This window comes from Bubalus kerabau, chromosome 5, assembly GCF_029407905.1.
Source record: "Bubalus kerabau isolate K-KA32 ecotype Philippines breed swamp buffalo chromosome 5, PCC_UOA_SB_1v2, whole genome shotgun sequence".
In the NCBI taxonomy this organism is placed as follows: domain Eukaryota; kingdom Metazoa; phylum Chordata; class Mammalia; order Artiodactyla; family Bovidae; genus Bubalus; species Bubalus kerabau.
In genome coordinates, this window is record NC_073628.1 from 126,177,918 (window position 1) to 126,204,819 (window position 26,902).

The following is a 26,902-nucleotide window of genomic DNA, read 5'->3' on the forward strand; positions in this document are numbered from 1 at the left end:
TATTCAGATGTTAGGCACCAATCAGTCATTCAGAGTTCCTTCCCTCTCATCTTGTGATCTTAGGATGCAGCACCCTGACGCCTGTTGCCACTGCAGTTACGAGCCACTCAGTGAGCGCGCTTTTGCCTGCCTCATTCTGAAGTGAACCTGTGGTCCCACGTGGACCGTAGGGGCTGGGAGTGCCTTCCAAGCAAAACGGCTGCGGGCGGGCCCCTGTGCACAGACCATCGTACTTTCCGTGGCCGATCAGGGATCAGCACCTGAGCGAAAGGAAGCCGTCTGCAGTGTGCAGAAGGGCCGTGTCTGTGACATGCCTAATGGGGATAGGTCCTATACAGGATACTCTCCAGGAGAAGGTCTGAATGCGAGACTAGAGAAAGACTCTGAGAGTAAAATGGAGCAGAGTTATGAGAGAGACACGGCGAGAAGGCAGGTGGCAAAGCTGTGAAGGAGGAGAAATTGACACAGTCCCTCGTAACAATAAGCAGCAGAAGTAGAATCAGAGACAACGTAAGTTGAAAACATGAGTTAATTCCTTTTGCAGAACTGGAGCTGCTCTGTACCTTGGCTTCACTCTCAGCTACCCAAGGGGTTTCCTTGGGGCTTCCTGCTTCCTGTTAAACATCCATTGTCTAGAGTAACCTGCTCTTCACGACCTGAAGGAACCACACAAACACTTCTGCGAATTGGCATTCCTGTAAAGGAAGAATTTTTTAAACTTTGCTATTAATAATAAGGCACATCAATTGGTTTATAGTTTCATGTCCCTGAAATGTACTGACCAATTGAGAGGTAGCTAAGTTGGCATTGCACAGCTTAGTTCATCTGTTTTTTGGGCTGTTCATCCATTTAACAGACATGAGAACATTACGTGCCTACTATGTGAAAGACTGTGTTCTGTCCCGCCTCCACTTTATCTTCATGTATTTTTTCTCATTAATTATGAGATGGTTGTTTGATGGTCTTCATCTTTGCTGAGGGCTTCATTTTTTGCGGGCTAGAGGGTACAGTCTGTCTCTCCAATGACAGTAATTCATTGGGCAGGTACTCTGTCATGCATTTGAAGCAGATTTGTCATTTGCTTCTCTCAGAAATGCTAGAAAGCTGAAATGATTTCCTTTTCACATGCAGCAAGTGAGCCTTAGGAGCGCCAGATAGCTTGCTGTGGGCCACAGAGTAGTCATAGTCCGCAGCAGAGCTGGGTTTGCAGCCCATGCTCCCGCTGTGCCTCTGGGCTAGAGATCTGGTCTTCAGTTCACCAACACGTGACTGGTGAGCACCAGATGGTGTCTTCCTCAGAATCCTCCCGGTGCGTTAGTCCCAGAGCTAACGCAGTCTCCTCCACAAAGCCTCTGCTGACCTCTGCCCTGCTCCCTGACTCCCCTCCATCCCTCTGAGGAAAGGAAATCTCACAGTTTACATCTTCACAGCCTTCGGAGTTCTGTCACACTTGTAGCACAAACCATCAATCCTTCTCTCTTGGGATCCTCTCTCGGTATCTCCCTGAAGCACGTAGCACAAAGTGTTACATGTAGAGTTGGTGCTCGATGTTTGTTTGTAGACATAAAGTGAATGATTTCCTTCTTTCTGACCACCTAGGACCCTTTATAGTTCTGTGCTCCTTTTGCTTTTGTGCTTTTTAAATAAAAGAAAATGAGATAGTTAAGAGCAAATACTCTGTGTCTTTGTATTTAAAGTCCATCTCTTAATGACAGCATTTGGTTGGGTCTTGTGTTTAATCCAGACTGATAGTCTCTGCCTTTGCATTGGTGTTTAGTCTGTTTACTCTAAGTGTTGATGCGGTTGCATTTGGTTCTACCATTTTATTGTTCTCTGTCTCATATGTTTGTTGTTTCTCTGTCGCTTCTTTCCTGAAAGTTAGAAAATTTGCAGTATTGTTGTATAATTTTTGCGTTAGATAGCCTTAAATTTTTAAAATTATACAAATGGCTTTTTATATTTACCCACGTATTTACCATTTCCAGGGATCTTTATTCCTTCGTGTACATCTGAGAGTTACCGTCTAGTGTCATTTCAGAGTTTTCTTTAGCATGCATTCTAGTGCAGATCTGTTGGTAAGGAATTCTCTCTGCTTTTGTGTTTGAAAATACCTTTTTGTCCCCTTCAATTTTTAAAGGTTAGTTTGCTGGAATTTAAAAATTCTTGAGTTGATGGAATTTTTTTTTCTTTCAATGCTTTAAAGATGTTCCGTTGTCTTGTAGCAGTAGTGTTAGTCGCTCAGTTGTGTCTGACTCTGCGACCCCGTGGACTGTAGCCCACCAGGCCCCTCTTTCCATGGGATTCTCCAGGCAAGAGTACTGGAGTGGGTTGCCATTTCCTTGTCCAGGGGATCTTCCTAGCCTGGGGATTGAACCCGGGTCTCCCGCATTGCAGGCAGATTCTTTACCGTCTGAGCTGCAGGAAGCCCCCATTGTCTTTTGGCCTTCATTACTTCTGATCAAACATTAACCTGTTGTTAGATTTAATTTCCTGTATGTAATATGCTCCCCCCTCCTTTTTTTCCTGGGTGCCTTCAAGATTTTTTTTATCTTTGCATTGGCAGTTTCAGGATGATTTGCCTAGAATTGGTTTATTACTTATCCTGCTTGGCATGTATTGGGCTTCTTGAATCTATAAATTGATATTTTTTTCCTCCAGTTTTTGGGAAGTTTGGGCCATTCTTTTTTCAAATATTTTTTGCATCTATTTTCTCTCTCCAGTTACCTTTTGTTAGACTGCTAGATATTGTCCCACAGTTATCTAGGCTCTGTTAGATTTTTTTTCAATCTTTCTTTTTTTAGATTGGATAATTTCTGTTCATTTAACTTCAGCTACACTGTTTTTTTGTTTTCCTGCCATCTTTTGCTGTTAAAGACTACGCAGTGAGTTTTTCATTTTATTTGTTTTTCTTTTCAGCTCTAGAATTCCCATTGGTTTCCGTATTTCTTCTCTGCTCATTCCTTATCCACACATTTTCTTGTAAGTCCTTTTGGTGCTGTAAAATTCCTGTCTGCGAATTGCAACATTTGGGGTCATCTTAGTGCTGGTTTGCATGTACTACTTTTTTCCTCAAGTGTGGGTCACATTTTCATGTTTCTTTGCATGTCTAATGATTTATTTTATTGAACACTAGACATTTTCCATGGGGTCATGAAGAGTCGGACACGACTGAGCAACTTCATTTTCACTTTTCACTTTCATGCATTGGAGAAGGAAATGGCATCCCACTCCAGTGTTCTTGCCTGGAGAATCCCAGGGACGGCGGAGCCTGGTGGGCTGCTGTCTATGGGGTCGCACAGAGTTGGACACGACTGAAGTGACTTAGCAGCGGCAGCAGCAGACATTTTCAGTGACACATTATAGAGGTTCTGAATTGTCTTACGATCCTGTGAAAAAATTTTTTTAGCAAGTAGATAAAATAGCAAGACTCCAGTTCTAATCGCCTATATTCCTTGCATGAAGAGCAGCTGATCTCTTCTCAATCTTGCAGTTTCCAGCTGCTGCTTTTTCCTGGTCTGCAGCAAGAACTGGAACATGTTTTGTTTGCAGATTTGCGAGTTCATTCCTCCTTGTGGCTCCCTCCCTTTCAGAGTTTCCCCCTAACTTTCTGGCTGCTCCCCCAGCCTTGGACTTTGTCCACTGTCTGCCTGCACCACACCTCATAGAGACTGTTCAGAGCCCTCAGGCAGAAAGCTGCAAGTTTACAAATCTCACCAGATGCAGTTTTTTTTTTTTCAAAAGGGGTAGATTCTCTTTTGGTTTCAGCTTGCTTTTGATCATTTTCCAGTGCCTTCAAATTATTTTAAATTATTTCATCCAAGTTTGTAATTGTGTTCTGTAGAAGGGTGGTGTGACCACGCAGCCTTGTCATTGTTGGAAGCCAGAAGCCAAGCCATGTACCTTCTGGGGCTTCCATTCCGACCCCGTTTCCTCCTCAGACTTGTGCTCAGCTGCTGGGGAGGAGACAGGCTTTTCCTCAGGGAGCCCACGGTTTCAGGAGCAGAGACCCTCCAGGAGCACTGTGGGAGTATCTCAGCTCGGCCTGTCCTAACCAAGTACCTCAGGCTGGTGGCTGAAGCAACAGAAATGTTTTTCTTGGTTACGGAGGCTGGAAGTTCAGGGTTCCGGTGTCGGCACGTTTGGAGTCTCCCGAGGCCCCTCTCCTTTGGCTTTCAGTCCGTGTGTTCTCATGTGTGACTTTTTCTCTGAGTGTCTGCACCCTCGTGTCTCTCCCTCTTCAAAGTATGGTTAATTTACCGTGTTTTGTTAGTTTCAAGCATACAGCAAAGTGCATCAGTTATGCACATACGTTCTTTTTCAGGTTCTTTTCCAGTATAGGTTATTCCATGATGCCGAGTACAGTTCCCTGTGCTATGCAGCAGGTCCTTGCTGTTTACCTGTTTTTATATAGTAGCGTGTATATTTCATCCCACACCCTAATTTCTTTCTCCCCACAACCCCTCCTGCTATCTCCTTTGATATAAATTTGTTTTCTAAGTGTGTGAGTCTATTTCTGTTTTGTGAATAAGTTCATTTGTATCATTTTTTTTAGATTCCACGTATTAATGATGATGGTGTTTCTCTGTCTGACTGATTTCACTTAATATGATCATCCGTGTGTTCATCCATGTTTGCTGGAAATGGCATTGTTTCATCCTGTTTAATGGATGAGCAGTGTTCCACTGTGTATGTGTACCACATCTTCTTTATGCATTCACCTGTTGGTAGACTTAGGTTGCTTCCATGTCTTGGCTGTTATAAACAGCACTGCAGTGAGCCCTGGGGTGCATGTTATCTTTTCAAATCAGAGTTTTCTCCAGATACGGGCCCAGGAGTAGGATTGCAGGATCATGTAGAATTCTGTGTTTAGTTTTCTGAGGACCCTCAGCAGTGTTCTCCGTGGTGGGTGTAGCAGTTTACATTCCTACAGTAGTGTAGGCCCTCCCTTTTCTCCACACCCTCTCCAGCGTTTATTATCTGTAGACCTCTTACAATGATGCTCATTCTCTACAGGTGTGAGGTGATTATGTCGTCGTGGTTTGATCTTGATCTGTGTTTCTCTAATAGCGATATTGAACATCTTTTCATGTGCCTTTTGGCCATCTGTCTGTCTTCTTTGGAAAAAAGTCTGTTTAGGTCTTTTGCCCATTTTTTGATTGGATTTTTTTTTTTTTATTAAACTATATGAGCTATTTGTATGTTTTGGAAATTAATCCCTTGTCAGTCTTGTAGTTTGGAAATATTTTCTCCTAGACCATAAGATTGCCTTTTCGTTTTTAAGCTTTTAAGTTTAATTCAGTCCCAATTGTTTACTTTTGTTTTTATTTTCATTACTTTAGAAGGTGGATTTAAAAAAATACTGCTGTGATTTATATCAAAGAGTGTTCTGCCTATGTTTTCCTCTGGAAGTTTTATAGTATTTGGTCTTAAGTTTAGGTCTTTTATCCATTTTGAGTTTATTTTTGTGTATGTTAGAGAATGTTCTGATTTTATTCTTTCACACATAGCTGTCCCAACAGCGCTTACTGAAGAGACTTTCTTTTTTCTTTTGTATGTTCTTGCCTCCTTTGTCATGGATTAATTAGCCACGTGTGTGTGGGTTTATTTCTGTGCTTGATATTCTGTTCTTTTGACCTGCGTTTCTGTATTTGTGTCCATACCATACTGTTTTGATTACCTTGTAGCATAGTCTCAAGTTGCTAGGAAAGGTGGAAGAAGGGAGGAGGAGGGGACGACAGAGGATGAGATGGTTGGAGGGCATCGCCGACTTGATGGGCATGAGTTTGAGTAAACTCCAGGAGTTGGTGATGGACAGGGAGGCCTGGTGTGCTGCAGTCCGTGGGATCACAAAGAGTCAGATACTGAACTGAACTGATAGTCTCAAGTCAGGGGGTGTGATTCCTTCAACTCTGTTCTTCTTTCTCAAGATTGTTTTGACTGTTCAGGGTGTTTTGTGTGTCCATACAAATTGAAAATGTTTTGTTCTATTTCTGTGAAAAATGCCACTGAGCTCTTCCTCTTCTTTATAGACATTTGTGCTATTGGATTAGGGCCCATCCTTGTGACCTTCTTTAACTTCCTTAGCTGCTTGACCGCCCTGCTCCAAACACTGTCACCCTGTCTTATATCTTCACCTTAGGTCTTTTGGGGAGGGGATGGCCTCAGGACACACCATTTAGTTACCGAAGGCCCGCTGTATTCCAGGCACCGCCTGAAGGGCTGGGGGTGCAGTGTGGACAAGAATGGCTCAGTATCCACCCACATGGAGCTCACAGCCTGGGGGATAAAAAACATGTAGACGGTGACATTGCAGAGTGATGACAAGGGCCATAGGGTGTCCTGGGAGCACTGAGGATGGGGTGCCAGTCAAGTTACAGGGTCAGGGGAGGCTTCCTTGAGGACCTGCCTTTCTAAACTGAAACCTGAAGGATGAGTTAGAAGGCAGCCGTTGGGAGAACAGTGCTTCAGGCCAGGCTTGGGGTGAGAGGGGCTTCAGGGCAGAGGAGGGCGCACTGATAGGGCTGCTCAGGGGTGGGCAGTGCCCATGCTGGGTTGAAAGCGTCCAGGGGAGTCTCCTCCAGCTCAGGTCCTTGTCCTGGCAGAGCAGGAGTGTGGTGTGTGTTGACGGGTACCAGGTGTTGGGCTTTGGGGTGGGGGGAGGTGTGCAGATAGCCTCGCCTCTGGGGTGCAGCAGGTCAAGGGCCTGGAGACGCCCTCTGGGTCATGTGTGTGTTGTTGTCGCTCAGCCCTGGACAGCGAGTCGGCCTCCAGCAGCATCCGTTTCAGCAAGGCCTGCCTGAAGAACGTCTTCTCAGTCCTGCTCATCTTCATCTACCTGCTGCTCATGGCTGTGGCTGTCTTCCTGGTCTACCAGACCATCATGGACTTCCGCGAGAAGCTCAAGCACCCTGTCATGTCGGTGTCTTACAAGGAGGTGGATCGCTACGACGCCCCAGGTAGCGTCTGCCCCAGGACAGGCATTGGGTCCCAGGCAGCGACTTCTAAATACCCTGAGCCACCGTTGCATTCCTGGCACGGTGCCGGGCACCATGGGCAGGGCAGGGGAATCTGAGACAGTCTGGGTGTGGGTTGCCCCACCCCATAAGCTGCCATTGGTACCCAGCCAGAGGGTTGTGTGCCGAGGAGGGAGGCAGACCGAGCCTGGAGTGCTTGCTGGCTGCAGGGCTGGAGTGGGCACCGAAGGCTTTGTTCACAGCAGGATTTGAGCTGGGCTTTGGCAGATGGAAGAGTTTCTCTGGGAGGCGGGTCCGTAGGAGCAGAGATGAACTTAGGGAGACAGGGCTTCTCTGGGGAGATGAGTCTAGCCTGGCTGGAGCTGGGGGCCAGTGACCAGGGGAAGTGGGAGTTCTGGGGGCCAGGGGAGGTGCGGCCATCCAGAGGTGGCTGGGGCCTGCCTGGAGTGGGGACCCCCAGGCCACATCACCCACCAGGAGCCATCTCTGCCGAAGAGGGGACTGTCCGCTCCAGGGTGGCGGTGCTGGTGCTGGCTTGTGGTAGCGTGGTGTGAACGGGGGTGGGGGACGGCGTGAGGTCTGGGGGCTTGGGCTCTGCCCACCCGGCCTGAGCCCCTCCCTGCTCTGCCCACAAGACGCCCCCGAGTGACCCTCCGGACGGACTGCTCACAGCGCAGAGCCGGAGTCTCGAGTCCTCCCTCCTGGGGGGTCTTGACAACGTGTACTAGTCCCAATGTCTTCGCCCGTTTTGTGATTGTCCCTCCTCTCTCTGTGTCCGCTGTGGTCTTTCTCTCTGTGGGTTTTGCTCTCTGTATCCGGCCCCTTTGTCTCTCTGATGTTGCCGGTGTCCCGCGTCCACGTGCAGCGCTCAGTGTGGTTAGAACAGCTGCCATCCTTGCGGCTGGGAGCGCAGCGCCTTGGCTGGGGAAAGGGAGGGACTTGGGAGATGTGACTTGCACGTGTGGAGCTTCCAGTCGGGGAGTCCCACCACCGAGGGCCGCCCGGTGAGCCTGCAGGTGGGCGGCGGTCCCGGGAGCCTGGCCTCCCGGCTTGGTCTCGGGTGCCCCCTGGGGGCACGTGGAGCAGGGCTCTGAATGGGGTGGGTGTTGCTGTAGGCACTGGGGAGGCTGCGTCCCTGGCCAGGAGAGGGGCTAACTGAGAAGGCCCTGGCCGCCTCCATGAGAGCGGGGCTTTCTGAGGGCAGGGCACGGAGCTCCCCACCCTCTGTAAACAGCCCTTTTCTTCCTCCTCTGCAGTCACCCCGGGAGTCCTGGACTTAGGTGATTGATGAGTGTGAAAAAATTCGCATGACATGGTTTTAGGGGTGTGTTCACTTCTCTCTGTTCCCCCTCCAGGCATCGCCCTGTACCCCGGTCAGGCCCAGCTGCTCAGCTGTAAGCACTATTACGAGGTGATCCCGCCTCTGAGGAGCCCCGGGCAGCCCGGAGACGTGAACTGTACCACCCAGCGGATCAACTACACGGACCCCTTCTCCAATCAGACCCTGGTAACGCTCGTCTCCCGGGCCAGGGCTGGGCAGCGCGCACCCCGAGGGCCCTGTCTTCTTTCTGCCAGCTAGCCTCCCTTGCCCTTGGCGTGGGCCCTCACCCACGGCAAATGTGAGGCTGTCCTCTGGGGTCTGGCCATGGCTGGCTCGCCTGCATCCAGGGCGGCAGTGGGCCTCAGCCCTCTCTGCGTGACCCTCTGCGATTCCCGGCAGTGTGACGAGACACCTGGTCCTGGATGGAAGGAGGCAGGGCTGCAGAGTGGAGCTGGTGTGATGTCGCCAGACGGGCCCCATACCCGCGTGCTCGACAGAACTGCCAGGATCGTTTCTGATAATACAGATTCTGGGTTCTACTTGGGCCCACCGGAATCGTGGTTCCTGGGGTCGGGGCCTGGGAATCCTGTGTTCTGGAATAATGGGGGCCAGTGTGAGAAGGAGCGCTGGTCCGGGAACAAGGACCCCGGCCCGGCCATCATGGAGGCTCTGCTCAGCAGGGGAGTGGACAACGAGGGTTCTGGAGACAAGGAAGGAATTCTGTGTACATTTACATCTTCTCCTTTGCATCCCGTAAATTTGTTTCCAAAAGGACAGGGCTGCGTTAAGTTTTCCAGCTCGAAACAAGGAAGGAAAGGGTTTCTAGGCAGAGGAACTCTGCACCAAAACATAAAGGGAGGCAGCGGCATGCTTGTTTGTGCCTCTGAGCAAAATTCCACAGGTGCGTGTCTCTGGAGAGCCAGGGGCCCCCAAAGGGCAGCAGATGGCGAAGCTGTGGAGAGAAGGACCAGCCGGACGAGGCAGCTCGCGTATCGAGTATGGAGCAGGACCTGCCTGCCCCTTGGGTGATAGGGAGGCCCCAGGTGGACCTTGAGATGAAAGAATTCCTCTGAGACTTTTTGTTAATATGTATTCTAGACCTCCTCCTGAAATCCTGCTGAAATGATTTCCACTCCTGCACACGATAGAGTAAGGTACAATATCGATAATAACCCTGTCAACCAAGAACAGATAGGAGGACCAGAGATTTTGAGGAACTGGTGTAAAGTATAAACAGCCCATTGGATTAGATCGATGGAGCAGGGCCAGGGAAAGCCTGTGCCCGAAAGCAGGTGCCACGGAGTCCCTGCTGTTGAGGTGAAGGCTTTCCTCCCGCTCCCAGCTCTGTTTTCATCACGAAGAGCCGGGCTGCCCTTTGGGCAAGTTGGGATCCTGGCTCCAGGCCTGGCGGCCCGGCTTGCAGCCCCCATGGGCTGCTGGGGACGGTGTTTGCTCTGGGGGAAGGCCCCGGGGCCCTTCTCTGCATAAGCTCGGGGTGGGGAGTCCCTGCCTGGGCACTGGGCCAATGGAGAGGAACAGCAGAACTCGAGACGGGACATCCGCGGCGGAAGGAGGGGAGTGCTGGGGGAAAGGACTCTTCACGGGAGATGAGAACATGGAGTGGGCCCGCACGGTCCACTGCCTCGGGGCGTCTTCCCCGTCAGCCCCAGGTTGGGGTGAGCCTGCAAGAGCCCCGCTTAGCAGGAAGCCCACACCCCAGACCCGCGCGAGTCAGCCCGACCCCACACTCAGAATGGAGAATTCAGGGTCACCGGGAGACCAACAGCACAAAAGGCTGGAGAGGAACTGATAGAATTGACTCCAGGAAATGGGAGCTAATTTAAATGAAAAGAACCGTAAGAAATTTGAACGAGGAGCTGGATAGTACAGTGCAGACACCGTCCGGATGCCCTGCTCTCTTAGTTCTCTGGGTACCAGCCCGTGTCTACTTAGATGGCGCTGCAGATACAGGCTCCCTGGCCTGCCTTCCTCTTGGCTCCCCTCTGAGTGGGATGCTTACCAGGAGTCACTGTGGTCCACACCTGTCCAGGCCGGTTGGATTTGTTCAATAGTTAGAGTTTAACTGAGTAGCATAGAAATTCATGAAATGAGGGCTCAAAAGGAGAGTAGTTTCTGTGCAGACGGAAGCTGACTGCAGTTACTGTCTCCAGCCCGAGGTGGCTCCTTGCTGTCCACGGCCATGGACTAGAGAGGAGGCACCTGGTCCCCGGGCTGCGCATCCCACCCCACACCAGGCAGAGCAGTGGAGAAGGAGCAGAGGCCGCGGTGGAGCTCCCCCGAGAGGCACGGCCGCCTGCCGAGGCCCGGTGATGCCCCTGGGGTCGGACCTGTGACGTGTGTCCTGCCTCGGCCCCAGGGGAAGGTCGAGGTGGGGTGGGGGCCGCCCCTTGGCGGAGACTCCTGCGTCTTGGGTCTCCCGGGCCTGGTCCACTGGGGAGCCCGCCTCGGTGGGCAGGCACGTGTGCCCGGCTCCCCAGGCTGGCACTCTGGTCTCTCTGTCTCTGCAGAAATCCGCCCTGATTGTGCGAGGGCCGCGGGAGGTGCAGAAGCGGGAACTGGTCTTCCTCCAGTTCCGCCTGAACCAGAGCAGCGAGGATTTCAGCGCCATCGATTACCTGCTCTTCTCGTCCTTCCAGGAGTTCCTGCAGAGGTGCCCTTCAGAGCCTGCTTGACCCCCGGGATCTCACTCTAGCCGTGTGCATCCCTGGGCTGGGTGCGGGGGCAGGTGCGGGGAATCGGGATGCTAGGCAGCTGCCGGGCAGACGGAGGGCCCCCTGAGAGAGTCCGGGCAGCCTGGGGGGTGTTCTGACCCCACACACAGAGCTGGCTGTGCCCCGGAGGGTGGGCGCTTGGGTCCCCCGCTCCCTGATGGCACTGCGGAGGACAGGCCAGAGCTGCCCGGGTTCTGTGAGGCCCCGGGCGGCCAGCCTCTGCCCTGGACTGTGTTCCCCTGGTGTCCAGGGACTGGGGCTGGCCCTAAGGGAGGTCCCAGTGCCCGCTTGCCACCCGTTTCTAGCAGGAGGGTGCAAGTTCCTGTTCATCTTGGGACACCCCTGTTGCACCATTTCTGGGGCCCAGAGTGGTTGTGGGCGGCGGGAGCGTGTCCTGCAGGGGGGCCTGAGGGGGTGGTGATTCAGATCCTCCAGGTCCAGCAGCTCTGTTTCAAGGAAGCAGGTCAGCAGCTGAGGCTGAAGGGAGGCTGCCCCCCTAACCCCTGGGCTGACGTGGCTGTGAGCCGCCTCCGCCGGTCACACCCGTGGCCCCGTCCTGGGTCTCAGGGCCTCCGCCTCGGCCTCTTCTGCCCCTTCTTCCAGCTGGAGCTCCCCTCCCTTCCCTGCGGACACGGGCCGCATCCCTGTGCCCCTCTGAGCGTTCTCAGCACTGCACTGTGGTTTCCTCTTGGCCGTGGGCGCTCTGTGACCCTTGGGCGGGCGCTACGGATGCCTTTTCTGGCCAAGAGCTCCCAAGGGAACCCTCCTCCCCTCTCCGGGCCTTTAGAGAGGCTGATGGCCAGTGAGGGCGCCCCAGGGCTGCTGAAGCTGAGTTCTCCAGGGTGCTGTGGGGCCCAGCCCAGTCTGCAGGCCTCTTTACTGGGAGCAGGTGGTGGAGAAGACAGGGAGGGGGTGGGTGGGGGCTTCTGCTGGGAGCTCCAGGGACCGCGCTTCGGCCTTGAGGCAGGAGACAGCTTCCCCCCAGCCGCGAGGGGGGAGGGGTGGGCCGGGTCCTGCCAGCACTAGCAGAGGAGCTGCTGGCCGTAGGGGCTGGAGTTTGAGTCTGGCTAAGTTCGAGCCCTGCCTGATAACACAGACCTTCCTTCTGTGCCCTACAAGCCCAGACAGGGCTGGCTTCATGCAGGCCTGCGAGAGCGCCTATTCCAGCTGGAAGTTCTCCGGGGGCTTCCGCACCTGGGTCAAGATGTCCCTGGTGGAGACCAAGGAGGAGGACGGGCGGGAGGCGGTGGAGTTCCGGCAGGAGGTAGGTGGCGCTGGGCTCGCCTCGTACCTTCCCTGGGTCCACCCTTGAGTCCCGGGTGCAGGGAGCCTCGGGAGGGGTCAGCTTCGCCCCGGGGTCTTAAGGGTGAGTGGATGTTCGACAGGAAGCGAGTGTGCCCGCCGCTGGGGGGTTCGCCGCGTGTTTCTTCTGCAGGCTCGGCCTGCCCCAGACCCTTTGCTTTTGTCCCAGCGGCTCCCAGAGCGCACACGGTGGAGCATTTCACAGAGCGGTGCCTGGTCCAGCTGGATCTGAGCTGGTTTGTAGCTCTGCTCCACTCCCTCCCATGCAGCTGGCAGCTGCATTTGAAAAAAAAGACTATTCACAGGGCAGAGGTTAGATGCAGGGATGGCCTCTGAAGTGTTAGGTGCATGGTGACCCATTGGGACACAGGAGGAAAATATCTTTTTATATTTTTAAAATCTCATTCTAATCAGTTTGGTTTTCAAAAAAAAAAACTCATTCTTTCTGTCTTTTTGAGTGTTTTAAAACACAGGTACCGTCAGGATAGTAATAGTAAATAATGTCACTTGTAAGAGAGTGATCAATGTGTTGGGTATATGTTCAGAACGCTTTGCTAATGCGAAGTGTGATACGAAAGCTTTCAGCCCTCTGACCTGAGGCCAGGAAGTATGCCGTGGTCCAGACAGGAGAGTGAGAGGCTCCTGGAAAAAGGCGTGGAGCCGAGGTGGAGGGAGGGGACCCTGGGGTTGCCTCGGCTTCAGCCCCTGCGGGGGCTCAGTCCTCCCACCGGCATGCACGCCCAGGCCCTGACCACCCCTTGTGCTGTGTGTCAGTGGCTGGGGGCCTGCAGGGGCGTGGAAGAGACAGCTTTGTCCTCGCATCCTCTGCTCCTCCGTGGAGGGAGTTCCATTTGGGCTGGGCTCTGGGCTGGGCTCTCAGGGGCAGCGTTAGGAAGGGGCCAGGTTGAAGTAGGAGGACCCACTCCAGCTGACGAACAGGCCGACGGAAGCCAGGCACTCAGGGCCTCCTCTGGGTCTGCCCCTGCCCGAACCACGCTCCTAGGACTTCTCCAGGTGGGAGGCCTTTGGGAAAGGCTTGAAGCCAGTTTTCTTTAAAAGAGAGGCTTTTTTTTTTTTCCTGTCATAGGTGGTGACGACCCCCTGGCAGTAGGTCCTTAAAATATTTCTCTTTTGCAAGATAGTTGTCATCGCCTGGGTTTTTACACCACGCTTTTCTGCCAAGAACTCCACAAGTTCTTTTTTATCTGGCCCCCAAATCAGCTGAGAAAGGAGACTCGGCGTGTCCACCTTACGGTTAGATCTTCACAGGCCTCCCTGGCTCCCCTGGGAGCTCCAGCAGTGATCTGAAACCAGGGGGCCAGCCCCCTCACCCACGAGCCTGTGCGCTGTGGAAGGTGCGCGTGCCTTTCAGCATTGTCTGCATGGGAAGTGTTTGGCAGGAAATGTGAACACTCCTTTGAACAAAAATGTTTTAAAAATTATTTTCTTAATGTTTTTATATCATGTTGTAAAGTTCAAAATGCTTTTCCTTTGTGTTGTTTTACGAGAGCCTCGCTACAGCTCAGTGAGATGGGTGTTTATGAGATGTCCTGTTTATGAGTGCAGAGGAAAGCTGACTCATTTGAAAAGATCCTGATGCTGGAAAAGATTGAAGGCGGGAGGAGAAGGGGACGGCAGAGGATGAGATGGTTGGGTAGCATCTCCAACTCAGTGGACATGAGTTTGAGTAAACTCCAGGAGTTGGTGATGGACAGGGAGGCCTGGCGTGCTGCAGTCCATGGGGTCGCAAAGAGTCAGACACGACTGAGCAACTGAACTGAACTGAACTGATGAGTGCAAAGGAGAGGCTCAGAGCAGATGATGGCACAGCCAGGCTTCTGCCCCTGGGACCTGTCTGCTCTCCATCTCGCCTCCCAGCCTCTGCAGTAGCTGTAACCAGACCTCACCAAGCACGCCTGCTAACTGCTTACAGGGAGTGCTTGGCTGGGCCAGTCTGTGAGGCTGCACTTTGTCCTGGAAGACTGGAAGGGTTGTAACACTCAGCTCTTCAGGTCAAGTATTCTGAAATGTGAGATTTTTATGTTGTGAGTTGAGTCTTACACATTACTTTGAAAATGATTTAATCAGGAGTACAGATATCGGGCTTCCCAAGAGGCGCCAGTGCCAGAGACATAAGAGACACAGGTTCGATCCCTGGGTTGGGAAGATCCCCTAGAGGAGGGCATGGCAACCCACTCCAGTATTCTTGCCTGGAGAATCCATGGACAGAGGAGCCTGGGTGGGCTATGGTCCATGGGGTCGCACAGAGTCGGACACAATGGAAGTGACTTAGCTCGCACAGGTATCTAGTGACAGGTTTTGGTGACAGTCCAAAACACCCACTGTGTGCTCCAGGTCCTATGGGAACCAGGCTGAAGCCTGGGCTCTGGGACCAGTCTCAGGACGTCGTGTAGAGGAGGTTTTTGTCTCTCTGCCTCCAAAAGATGGAGCGAGGGGAGCCGGGGTGTCAGATCCCCTAAACTGCCCTTTCCTCCCCTGCAGCCCTGGCCAGGGTGGCACACAGGCGCTAACACTGCTTTCTCTCCTCTGTACCTAGACCAGTGTGGTTAACTACATTGACCAGAGACCTGCTGCCGAGAAAAGCGCTCAGTTGTTTTTTGTGGTCTTTGAATGGAAAGATCCTTTCATCCAGAAAGTCCAGGATGTGAGTATCACCTAAGGTCTTGACCATGAGCTTCCTACCTGAGTTGTTTAGGCTTTAATCCTCGCGGGCTGCCCTCATCTCCTTCCGTAGCGCTGATGTGCCGCTTGTATTTATGACATGCTTGTTCTCTCTCATTTGTGTTTAATCTCGTCTTCAGCACTAGACTGTCTTCCCTGTGAACATGGGGGCTTCGTCTTTGTTTACTGTTTAAGTGGTGTCCAGCACGGTGCTTAGTCCGGAGTAGCCACTTAGCAGTGGTAGTGAGTGAGTGGAGTAGAAAGCACGAAGTTAATCATCTAGTTACTGCTGCTGGAAGCCGTTTTTTTTTTTTTTTTTTTAATTGCTTCTCTGTAAAATAAGAATCTTTAATTTGTCATAAGTCAAAGTAGAAAGGTACTTTTCAGGGGACTTCCCTGGCAGTCCAGTGTAGTTAAGACTCCATGCTTCCAATGCCAGGGGCGCTGGTTTGATCCCTGGTCGGGGAACTACGATCCTACCTGCCCTGTGGTGTGGGGCCAAAGAGAAAAAAGAAAGGTACTAATCAGAAATTAAAGAGAGCATCAATTAATGTCAGATTCTAGACTCACCGTCTCAGAAGGGGAGGAATAATGGGACAGCTTTGCCAGAACATTCCTGAGACGCCATCCACCAGAGCCAGTCCCGTATCTGATAAGCAATTTTTGTTTTAAGATCATCATAAAGTATCTTGATGCGGTTGTAGGCTGGGGGAAGACATCGCAGAGCTGAGGCTCAAACCCGGAGGGTCTCTGTGACATGGTGCGTGATCCCACCACGCTATTAGCTGTGGGCCTGGCTGGGCCGTGCACACATTAAGTGTGTGCGGACACCCTGAATAAAAGACGCCACGTAGAAGAATGAACGCCTTTAGTTCCACAGGGGAAGTGTGTGATCAGGTATTTTCTAACCTGCTGTGCTCAGTGTTTTAAGTCCTATCCCGGGCCATGTAAAGCCCTGAGCTCAAGGTCTCTTGACTTAAGTCGTCCATCACGTTCACAGCCATCCTGAATGGTGGTGGTGGAGAAACCCCTTTCATGGATGAGCCCGAGGTCCCTCTGCTGAACCGGGACTTAGAAGTGCTGTGTGTTGACCAAGCGGGGAACTCAGACATACAAGCCGTGACCTCGGCCTTGAAGGAGTTTCAGTGGGTCAGAGGACCGCCTAAGCCATAAAGGAAGTAATTGCAGACCGTGAGGAACTGCCAGGGGAGGTTGTGGGAGAAATCTCTCTACTCACATGGAGAGGGTTTGGCTTAGTGGTCAGTGGGAGCTGTGAAGGGCCTGGAAGGATCAGTGACTCGGGGAAGCGGCCAGGGCAGGTGAGTCGTGGGGCCTGGCCTGCAGGCCGTCAGTGTTGTTTGGAAGCAAGGTCGCATTGTGAATTAGGCCAGAAATTTAAAACTCAGCACTGATTATCTTATTTGTGCAGAGCTTTTTTGAAAAGTTCTTTTTTCTTCTTCTTCTTTTAGGATCGCTTTATTATCAAGAGGGACTAGTATTTTTCTCCTCAAACTGGAGCTATGAACAAAGTATAGAGTTACAGCAATTTAATAATTTTTTGGCTGCACCAGGTGCCATGCCGAATCTTAGTTTTCTGACCACAGATGGAACCCGTGCACCCTGCTGGGGAAGCATGGAGTCCTAACCACTGGACAGCCAGAAAGTCCCAAGTTACGGTGGTCTTAAAAACCAGTTGTTTTTCTTGTTGTGCCAGTAATTTGGGGGGCTCTTTGACAATAACACTGAGAATAAAAAATGGAAGCCAACTGAGAAACTTGTGTTTGTTTCCATTTCACAGATAATCACCGCCAATCCTTGGAACACAATTGCTCTTCTCTGTGGGGCCTTCTTGGCATTATTTAAAGCTGCAGAATTTGCCAAACTGAGTGTGAAATGGATGATCAAAATTCGGAGACGATACCTTAAGAAAAGAGGTCAGGCAACAAACCACATAAGCTGAAGTTGCCAGTGTTCTTCGTAGAAACTGCCCGAGTTGATGGAAGTTCTCATCTTCCACTTTGGTAAACCAAGGTGCCAACGATCCAGTCCTCACTTGAAGAAAATGGGCTTTGCCGGGGGCCTAGCCTGTCACACTGCAGCTTCTAACCTGGCCCCCCAACGAGACTGTCTTAGAGCCCAGTGGAACAGATCCAGTGGATGACCTAAACGTTATTTAAGTATTTAAATTATTAATGACCATTTTTTGACATATGACATGAATATGTCAAATGGAAGATGGACTCAGATAGAATCCAGTTTTCTGAAGGTTTGTGGAAGCTGTCTTCCTTTCTTCTTGGTTTGGTGTATAGTTAAGGTCTAACAGGATGATTAAGGTTCTGATTTTAGGTTTTCTCCTTGAGATTTTTTTTAAATGAACAGAAGTGTGTGTGACTTTCTTCTCCCCCACTGGTGACTCTCCGGCGGTGGAGGTCACAGTGTGGAACCAGTGTGCTATTCATGAGAAACACAAAACCCATCATATCTCTGGTGCCATGTGCGAGTCTCTGATGCACTCACTCATGTGTTAAATATTAAATGAGACTGTTTTTTAAAACTACTGTGGAAACTATAGTAATTAGATTGCTTGTGGACTGAGCAGCCACCTACCTACCTGTCTGGCTAGAATATTGACTGATGGATGTTATGAGTTTGGTGTGATTAACATGCAGAAGCGCTAGGATATGTGTGCAGAGTAGGTCCCTCCTCAGTGTGTTCTGATTTCATTAACAGGTGAATAAAAGTTAGGTTAATATAGAAGGAATCAGTGAGCCGGTGTGTGCATCTGCTACATCAGCAGGCACTGGTATGCTTTTATCCTGTGACCTCCAAATAAAAGGGGTGTGAGCCTGGACTCCCAAGGTATGTCACAAGCACGTGCAGGGAAGGGCAGGGTGGGCAGGAAGTGGCGGTGAAGCTCCGTGAATAAGCTGGGTTAACGCTTCTGTCCTGCAGCCCACCCATCTGAGAAAGGCACCCTCAGCATGGACCCTCAGAGCTTTCAGCCTAGGCTGAACAGAGTACCGTCTGGGTATTTTTCACATGGTAGCCTTTGACTGACTTAAGGTTTTGGAAATTATTTTTGGGAGTTCTAAACTGTTTACATGACCTTTGCATCCAGAGAGGACTTGAGTAGCATTTCTTCAATTTTGTGGGTAGCACTTCAATTTCATAATTTAGCTTTAGGTAATTCAAAGAGAAAAACTCCAGTGTATGAGGGGGCCAATTTTAATCTCATGTCTAACTTAGCAAGAAACTGTGGTTTTTGGTTGAATTATTAAAAGTGAACTTGTGTAAGGGAATATTCTGTGCTGTTTTTTTGTGGCACTGAAGCAGGCATACAAACTTTAACTGAGGTCTTGTAACACCTTTCTGGAAGGCAAATGCAGAGTCTGGTACAGAAGCTTACATTAACAGTACTAAAAAACAAGTGTGTGTGTTTTTAAAGGATTTCTAAAGTTGACACACCATTTTCATACTAAGTATCTCACAAAATTGGGTCCAATGAAGATACTGCAACTGCACTTCCTGTTATTTTAGGAAGTTGAGAGGCCTCTTGAATATGCTTTAGAGTGAGTACCTAGATCGGAAGTGAGTGTTTCTAGCTCTTTAACAGCTATTAACTGCAGCCTGTCAAAACCTGCTCTAGCTGCTCTTAGTAAAGGACAAGACGGACAAGACAAGACATTTAGACCCAGCCTTCACTCTAGGGGGGCTGGGTTTACCTTTTGTGGTGTTCAGCAGTAGGATCCCTTTTCTTCTGCGTGTGCTGCCCCCAGCTGTCAGTAATCCTAGCTGGCCTCAGGTTAGCGTGGAGCGTTGGGCAAGAACACTGGGTCTGGATGGTTGTGGTAAGGCTGCCACTTGTAAACTGTAAAATATGAGCCGTATCCCGAAAGGAAGTTTCTCCTGGGGCCACAGTGAGTGGAATGAGCTGCTTTCGTAGTGACCTAGGAATAGTGTGCTAGAATTTTTGCTAGAGCTTTTTATGGTTGTGAAAGAGCAGAAGCAGTATCAGTAGTTGAAAGCCTGGTAACAGTTTCTGATTCTGCCACAATCTCCCTGCCCCCATAAAAAACAGTGCCATTACTTACAGATTTTGAGATTTTGCTCCTGGGTCTGTTTTAATTAACACTGTCTGTGTATTTGTACACATTTAAGGTAAGTTAAACCCATCCTGTGAACATAAAGGGACATGAAGGAAAATGGAGAGATATCCTCAAATTTAGAATTTTATGTACAAATTCTATAAAATAGAAAACTTTGGTAAATGGCTGGAACACTCGACTCTGGCACACAGTCTTCCTATTTAACTGGCACACAACCTGCAGTTTGCCTTACAGGTTTTGTCTATATAATGTATGTACATATGTATGTACATATATATGAATGAATGGAGGGGGCGGGCTTCTGGATGTCTCAACTCAGTGCTGAAAAAAGCACAGGTGACGTAAGGCAAAATACAAACATAGACTTTATTAAATGCTGCTCAGTCCCCCAATAAAGATCTTTCATTACAAAACAGTTTTCCACACAACTCCAAGTTAAGAGATTGGAATGGTACTCTGATAATAAAATGTGAGAAATACTTGACCAAGTAAAAACATACATGACTTCTACAGGCCGCCTTTTCAGAACCCTACAGAGGAAGCCTACTGCATTTCCTTTACGTAAAGCCAGGCAGTGACAGCGCGCGCTCTGCACCACCACACCGTGGGAATCAAAGCCTCCGTCCCTGTCGGGAGGGGCCAGAGAAGGGCAGGCTGTGAGGACTGGGAAGGCCCTGCCTTCAGCCTTTGGGAGGAAGAGGAGGAATGAACTGAGAGGCAGGCTGTGTTCACTGTGCTGCCTCCACTCGTCTGTGCTTATCACCCTGGGGAGTTGCAGATGAAGGGGGAGCTGCATAAGGACTGATCTGAAATCTGGTTTACTTTCCCAGCTTTTATTTATAATTTGTGCTTTTGAAAGCCTGGAAATTAAGTTTTTGCTCAAATTCCAGAGTACAGTAATATATCAAAAGGAAGGCTTAGGGCAAGTAGTTCCCTCCATCATACTTCTGGAAGAGATGAAGGAAAGGATAAGAATTACACCTTAGTTTTAGTTTAGGAAATCGTCTTTTTCCTAGGATGTAACTAAGGTCTGCGGCGATGTGAAAAGCACATTATCAAAGGGAAAAATATACAGAGCAGACGACTACACCTGTGTGCAACACAACCCAAACCAGGATTCAAGCCACGACTCCTACCACTCCCGTAATTATCTCACTCATCACATCGATGAGAAAGCTCATTCATTTCTGTGAAACTTCAGAAGTGACACAAATCAATGATTAGACAAGGGTTACAATATACTGTGGCCATGATACAGCACAGGGCTATGTTTAGTCCATATATTTTTTCATTTACAATTGCCAGGAAAAAAATTGGACTTTTAATTATATTATACTGATGAGGTTTGTTTCATAATTTTTACATATTTCAAAAAAGTGTACAAAACTGCCTAGCCAACAGAGGTGGCAGGCTTTTTTTTTTATCCATCATTTGTATTGCTGAGAATACTGTGCATGTTGTAAGCACTGTTCTGCTTTTCTAGAGCTTTCTTTAGCTTTAGCTCCTCCAATTTTTTCCATAATTCTTCTCGCTCCAATTCCTTCTTTTTCTCCCTGTAAACAAAGCAGGAATTTTGTAGTTAGAAACTTATTTCATAGCTTGAAGAAACATGCTGTTTTGGCAGTTTCCTGGAAATAGACTTACTGACTCACATTTCACTTAAACCCCTCCACCTAAAGCATTTGAGAGTCAGGTTTACCCAGGGCACTGCGTTATTTGCCATTACCCTCCTCAGTGTAATTAACCATGTCCGTGCGTCTCCTGCACCAACTGAAATGTATCAGCATCGCCACGGCCACCGTGTTAGTGCTTCATGGTTGACAAACCACTCAACGTGGACTCAGTCACATAAACCCCGTGCAGTGGCTGTATCGTCACAATTGCTCTTTTGCCAACAGACTGACAGGCTGGCCGCGAGTCGGTCTGGGGCCGTTTCCTGGTGGACCCGTATCCTTCCGCATCCCATCTCTAAGCTACCGACCAGTCTGTGTCTTACAATCTCTTGTCTCTTGCATGTCAGATGGAAAACTTTAAACTCTGAATAATCTCTTAACCCCACAAAACTCAAAACATGTTGCTTCGACTATTAATACTTAATTTCTGTTCTAAAGAGAACATTTTTGAATAATGTGGATCAAACTATTCTGAAGGGCTATATAAATGTGTGAAAAACCCACAGGCTTACAGTTCCACAGTTACATATGCTTTAAGGGGACTAAAGTGCTGATTTACGCAGATAGCGAGATACAAGGATTAGTCTTAGTTATTTGACGCATTTTTCAATGTAAGTTTCATATGATCCCAGTCATCTCTTCCTTCCTATTGCTTCCAGGGCTCCTAATTTGTATTCCTGCCTGCAAGGTGCTATTTAAAAGAAATAACACATTGAGTTAAGTTATTGATGGACTAGGATGACCTTGAAGAAGAGAGATCCTTTCTCTACTTGACACCAGAACACCAGGACTAGGAACTTACAGTCAAAGTAGATCAGTTTTTCCAAACATAATAGGTGATACAATTATTAGAAATAAATGGGCTCAGGTACCTCAGTTATTGTCCACTTTAAGTTTAAATATTGTGCAAGGAACAGCTAAAGAATAAGCTCACTACAGAAGCCCACGTGGACCAAAGCAATTCTCATAAATGTAAAACTAAAACTGAGTAAAACAGTATTTAAAATTTAATATAAAATGTATTTTACAATGTAGATGTTACCAAGATTGATGAAGTCTAAGGCTCACAATGAGATCAGAATTTATGATCCACATTAAAACCATCTAACCATTAGGAGTTTACCTGCATATGACTTTAAAGTATTTATTATTGTTGTTGTTATCGTTTAATCTCTAAGTCCAACTCTGCAACCCCCTAGACTGCCAGGCTCCTCTGTTCATATGCATTGGCAGGCGGAATCTTTACCCTGAGCCACCGGGGAAGCCCATAAAGTGTTCATTATGCTAAGCCGCTTCAGTCATGTCCAACTCTTTGTGACCCTACGGACTGTAGTCCACCAGGCTCCTCTGTCCATGGGATTCTCTCCAGGCAAGAATACTGGAGTGGGTTGCCATTTCCTCCTCCAGGGGATCTTCCTGACCCAGGGCTTGAACCCGTGTCTCTTCAGTCTCCTGCATTGGTGGGCAGGTTCTAAACCATACCACCACCTGAGATGTTCAAATTTTAATGGCTGATGTAATTGGCTTTTTAAACATAATTTTAACTTAGAATACCTTACTGGACTGAATCACATTCAAGTAACCTAAAATGTACAGTTAACTTTGTAATTAAAAATGTCAAATACCTTTGTCTTTCAGCTTTGTATGAGCTAGTAAGGTCATCGAAAAGCTTGCCGTTCATCTCCATGAGGGTTTTCAGCACATTGTACACCAGTGCTACAATGGTCCTGAAAGGAAAACAAGCCAGTGCTGGGTTACTGATGCTACTAACAGATGGGAAATGTATCACTATCATCTCTGAAATGGCTTTGACACTGACTCAGTCAATCCACTAGTGAGGATAAACTGAAGCTCAAGAAGTTAATTAAAAAAAAAAAAAAAAGAAGTTCAGTAATTTGTTCAAGGCACCCAGCCAGTGGTAGCAGAGATGGTCTATCTGATTCCAAAATTCACATTTTTCTCACTGTGTCATGCTTGGGTTAAACCCTAAAAATGTTATGGCCAGCTTCCTGTCTGCTCTCGAGTCTGATTTGATGATTTAGTCACCAAGTCGTGTCCGACTCTTGCGACCCCATGGACTGCAGCCTGCCAGGCTCCTCTATCCATGGGATTCTCCAGGCAAGAGTACTGGAGTGGGTTGCCATTTCCTTCTCCAGGGTATCTTCCCAACCCAGGAATCGAACACAGGTCTCCTGCACTGCAGGCAGATTCTTTACCAACTGAGCTATGAGGGAACACAGGGACTACTCTAGAGTCTACTATCACAAACCCTGAATAATAGTATTAAAAGCAGCTGAAAAAGATGCAATTACTATGACTTGTAAGAAGAAAAGTAGACAACAGGATTAGGATGTTATAGAATTTAGAACATAAGCAATCTAAACATCACTGATGTGACCCTGAGCACTGACGCTTCTCCCTGGGCTAAGCCAGCTGAGATGTGAGCCTGGATACTGGCAGAATGTCATACCAGACAGTCCCTAGATTTGCAATTCTAAACTGAAATTAAGAACATGCAGGAGTTCAGAGTTTTTAAGGATAAGCCACCCCATTCTTTTCATTTGGCCCTGCAATAAACCTTTCTCTGCTACAAACAAACAAACATTCAGACCCACATATATGTACAACTTCATAAAACTCACTGCAGAATAGAACCATGTGATGTAAACCTTGGGAGTTCCAAATCTGTATAGGTTTCCTATGTATGGGTTATGAGATCAAATGACGAAGATGTTAGAAAAACAAAAATGACACAATCAACATAAAAGACACTTACGGATTCCAGTGTTCTTTGGAAATTTTGTACAAACTGCCAAACATAATTGGCAGAATTTTATCAATATTCTCCTCAATCAAACTAAGAATATATTCATTGTTCCAGAAGTACAGTGCCCTTTCTGCAACCTAAAAAAGACATTCAGAAACATCAAAACTAAGAAAAGTAATAGTGTAAAATAAAAATGGCTTCACTGAAAACACCATACCTGAAAATGAGAACTGGACACACACTTGGATATCTGCTTAAAAAGAGGCTCTTCAATTTTTTTGAATTGTGTTGGTTCAATGACATCTAAGATTTCTTCAATTTCTCCTAAAAACATCACCTAGGTTAAAAAAATTTTCTTTTAAGAAACATAATATGACAAATTATATGATGTTAATATAGAAAACACAAATGAGAAGATTAACAGTGGACGAAAATACCTTGACAGTATATGCAACTTACCATAATGGACAGCTCTTCCACCAAGTTTCTCTAAACCCCACAGAACAGTGTCCACTTGGTAGTTAGTGGTGGTGATACCCGCAACCCAAGGAAGCACGGTTTATAGCCCTGAGATTGAAAAGTTGTAATAAAATGCACTGTTTTTGTTAAACAAAACTCACCTCTTTCTGACTGCATGTTTTTGGCCAAAATTTCAGCAATCCTCTGATCACCTGCAAAAAAGGGAAAAATTTGGCATGAATTAAGCAATGAAGCTGGCTAACCTCAGGAAATTTTAAATAACTGTGATAATATCAATATTCATTCTGAAGTAGAAGAGAGTATTATTCAATACCTCTGCATCTCCCCTTACTCTGCTCAGCTTTATTTAGGCTTTTACCCATTCAACAGATACTTGTTGAGTGCCTTTGTACCAGATACTGTTCTAGATCAGGGACACACTGATAAACAAGACGAAGACGGTCCCTGATTTTCATGAAGCAGGAAGACTGACATAGTTAGCAATTAAACTTATAAATAAAGTAATTTTAATAGTAGTAAGGGCTACTTCCTACTAAGTATGAGATAATGACTTGGTGGGGGGAGGAAGGGAGGTTATTTTATGGAAAAATTAAGGAACAGATAATTCCTATTTTTTAAACCATCATGAAGCACCCCCCAAAAGCCAGAAAGCTTCCAAATTTATTTCATGGCTAGCACAGTTCTGATAAGCCAAATACAGTGAGACAAGAGGTCATGAATTCAAGTAAACACAGTTGTAAAAATCTGTATTAAACTGAATATAACAGTATATAGGAAAAAGAGTATGTATTGTCACCTTGTTTATTTAACTTATATGCAGAGTACATCATTAGAAATGCTGGGCTGGAAGAAGCACAAGCTGGAATCAAGATTGCCGGGAGAAATATCAATAACCTCAGATATGCAGATGACACCATCCTTATGGCAGAAAGTGAAGAAGAACTAAAGAGCCTCTTGAAAGTGAAAGAGGAGAGTGAAAAAGTTGGCTTAAAGCTCAACATTCAGAAAACGAAGATAATGGCATCCAGTCCCATCACTTCATGGCAAATATGATGGGGAAACAGTGGCTGACTTTATTTTTGGGGGCTCCAAAATCACTGCAGATGGTGATTTGCAGCTATGAAATTAATAGATGCTTACTCCTTGGAAGGAAAGTTATGACCAACCTAGACAGCATATTAAAAAGCAGAGACATTAATTTGTCAACAAAGGTCCGTCTAGTCAAGGCTATGGTTTTTCAGTAGTCATGTATGAATGTGAGAGTTGGTCTATAAAGAATTGATGCTTTTGAACTGTGGTGTTGGAGAAGACTCTTGAGATACCCTTGGACTGCAAGGAGATCCAACCAGTCCATCCTAAAGGAAATCAGTCCTGGGTGTTCTTTGGAAGGACTGATATTGAAGGTGAAACTCCAATATTTTGGCCACCTGATGCGAAGAGCTGACTCATTTGAAAAAGACCCTGATGCTGGGAAAGATTGAGGGCAGGAGGAGAAGGGGACAACAGAGGATGAGCTGGTTGGTTGGCATCACCGACTCAATGGCCATGAGTTTGGGTAGACTCTGGGAGTTGGTGATGGACAGGGAGGTCTGGCGTGCTGCAGTTCATGGGGTCCCAAAGAGTCAGACACAACTGAGTGACTGAACAGTATATTAACAGAATAATACTATCTACCCCATAAGTTAGTCCAGAAATTCCAGAATGATTCAACTCATTATAGGTTAAAAGGGATGAAAAAAACCCCCAAAACTATATGATCATCTCAAAAGATTTTGAACAGTTGTTTGATTGACTATATATTTTGATAACAATTTTGTAAGCTTAAACTAAGAATTTATCAGAAACCATCAGCAATCAACTTATGATTCCTGGAAATAGGCAGTAAACCATTTGGGTGCTTTGGTAGAGGTAAATCTTTGACAGTCTTTTAAGTAAGTTTATAGTTATTGGTCTCGTCCAGTAATGAACACTCATTCAAATTAAAACTGAATTAGAACACTGTTCTGGAGCCGATCCAGTAAGAAGAATTTGATAAATAATGTTGGAAAGGAATATCAGAATTATACTTACTTGCCTAAGTGTATAAATATTAAAAGAACTGAAAAAGTACTAAAATGAATAGGAAAATTCAGTATGTGGTTAGATAAAAGATAAATATATAAAAATCAATACCTTTAAAACAAAATATCAGTTATAATAATCAGATAATAATTAAAACAGTAAGGTATTAGCATGGAAACTGACAGAAAAGATATGACATAGAGGAGTGTCTAGACAGACTCAAGTACAAACAAGGCTTAATATAATGGCACCCCACTCCAGTACTCTTGCCTGGAAAATCCATGGACGGAGGCGCCTGGTAGGCTGTAGTCCATGGGGTCGCTAAGAGTCAGACACAACTGAGCGACTTCACTTTCACTTTTCTCTTTCATGCATTGGAGAAGGAAATGGCAACCCACTCCAGTGTTCTTGCCTGGAGAATCCCAGGGACGCGGGAGCCAGGTGGGCTGCCGTCTATGGGGTCACACAGAGTCGGACACGACTGAAGCGACTTAGCATATAATATATGACAAAGGTGGCATTTCAGTTCTGGAAAACAGCTAAATTAGTCAATGAATTGGTGGTACTTGAACTGGTGGGTCACCAGTTAGAAAAAAAATGTAGCTCCTGTGGGAGGCAGATGCCTGAAACAATCTCCTATGGTCCTGATTTCCTGAACTCACCCTCTTGTGTAGTCGAGCCCTTCCCTTAAGTGTGCACTGGCCTGGGGACTTGCTTCTAACCAACAGAATGTGGCAAAAGGGACAGAATGTCATTTCCATGGGAAAGTTACAAAAGATTGTGACTTCCACCTTATGAACAGAT

General features: G+C 47.6%; 2 protein-coding genes across 6 annotated transcripts in view; one reads left to right on the forward strand and one right to left on the reverse strand.

The window, feature by feature from the left end:
- The window catches only part of PACC1 (proton activated chloride channel 1), a 35,514-nt gene extending 17,204 nt beyond the window's left edge, over positions 1–18,310 (forward strand). For 3 of the 4 annotated variants that reach the window (XM_055583021.1, XM_055583019.1, XM_055583020.1), the window contains 6 exons: positions 6,747–6,956; positions 8,330–8,481; positions 10,824–10,966; positions 12,147–12,291; positions 14,887–14,994; positions 16,810–18,310. In XM_055583021.1, coding sequence (XP_055438996.1) covers positions 6,747–6,956; positions 8,330–8,481; positions 10,824–10,966; positions 12,147–12,291; positions 14,887–14,994; positions 16,810–16,971 — 920 coding nt within the window. In that variant the 3' untranslated portion in view covers positions 16,972–18,310. Of the gene's footprint in view, positions 1–6,746; positions 6,957–8,329; positions 8,482–10,823; positions 10,967–12,146; positions 12,292–14,886; positions 14,999–16,809 lie in introns of those variants that run through there. The other variant, XM_055583022.1, reaches the window with a different exon arrangement.
- Positions 18,311–19,459: 1,149 nt separating this feature from the next.
- The window catches only part of PPP2R5A (protein phosphatase 2 regulatory subunit B'alpha), a 72,348-nt gene continuing 64,905 nt past the window's right edge, over positions 19,460–26,902 (reverse strand). For both annotated transcript variants that reach the window (XM_055583016.1, XM_055583017.1), the window contains exons 9-13: positions 24,178–24,228; positions 23,775–23,894; positions 23,567–23,694; positions 22,416–22,517; positions 19,460–20,670 (exon numbers count right to left, since the gene is read on the reverse strand). In XM_055583016.1, the coding sequence (XP_055438991.1) occupies positions 20,538–20,670; positions 22,416–22,517; positions 23,567–23,694; positions 23,775–23,894; positions 24,178–24,228 (534 nt within the window). In that variant the 3' untranslated portion in view covers positions 19,460–20,537. The remainder of the gene's footprint in view (positions 20,671–22,415; positions 22,518–23,566; positions 23,695–23,774; positions 23,895–24,177; positions 24,229–26,902) is intronic.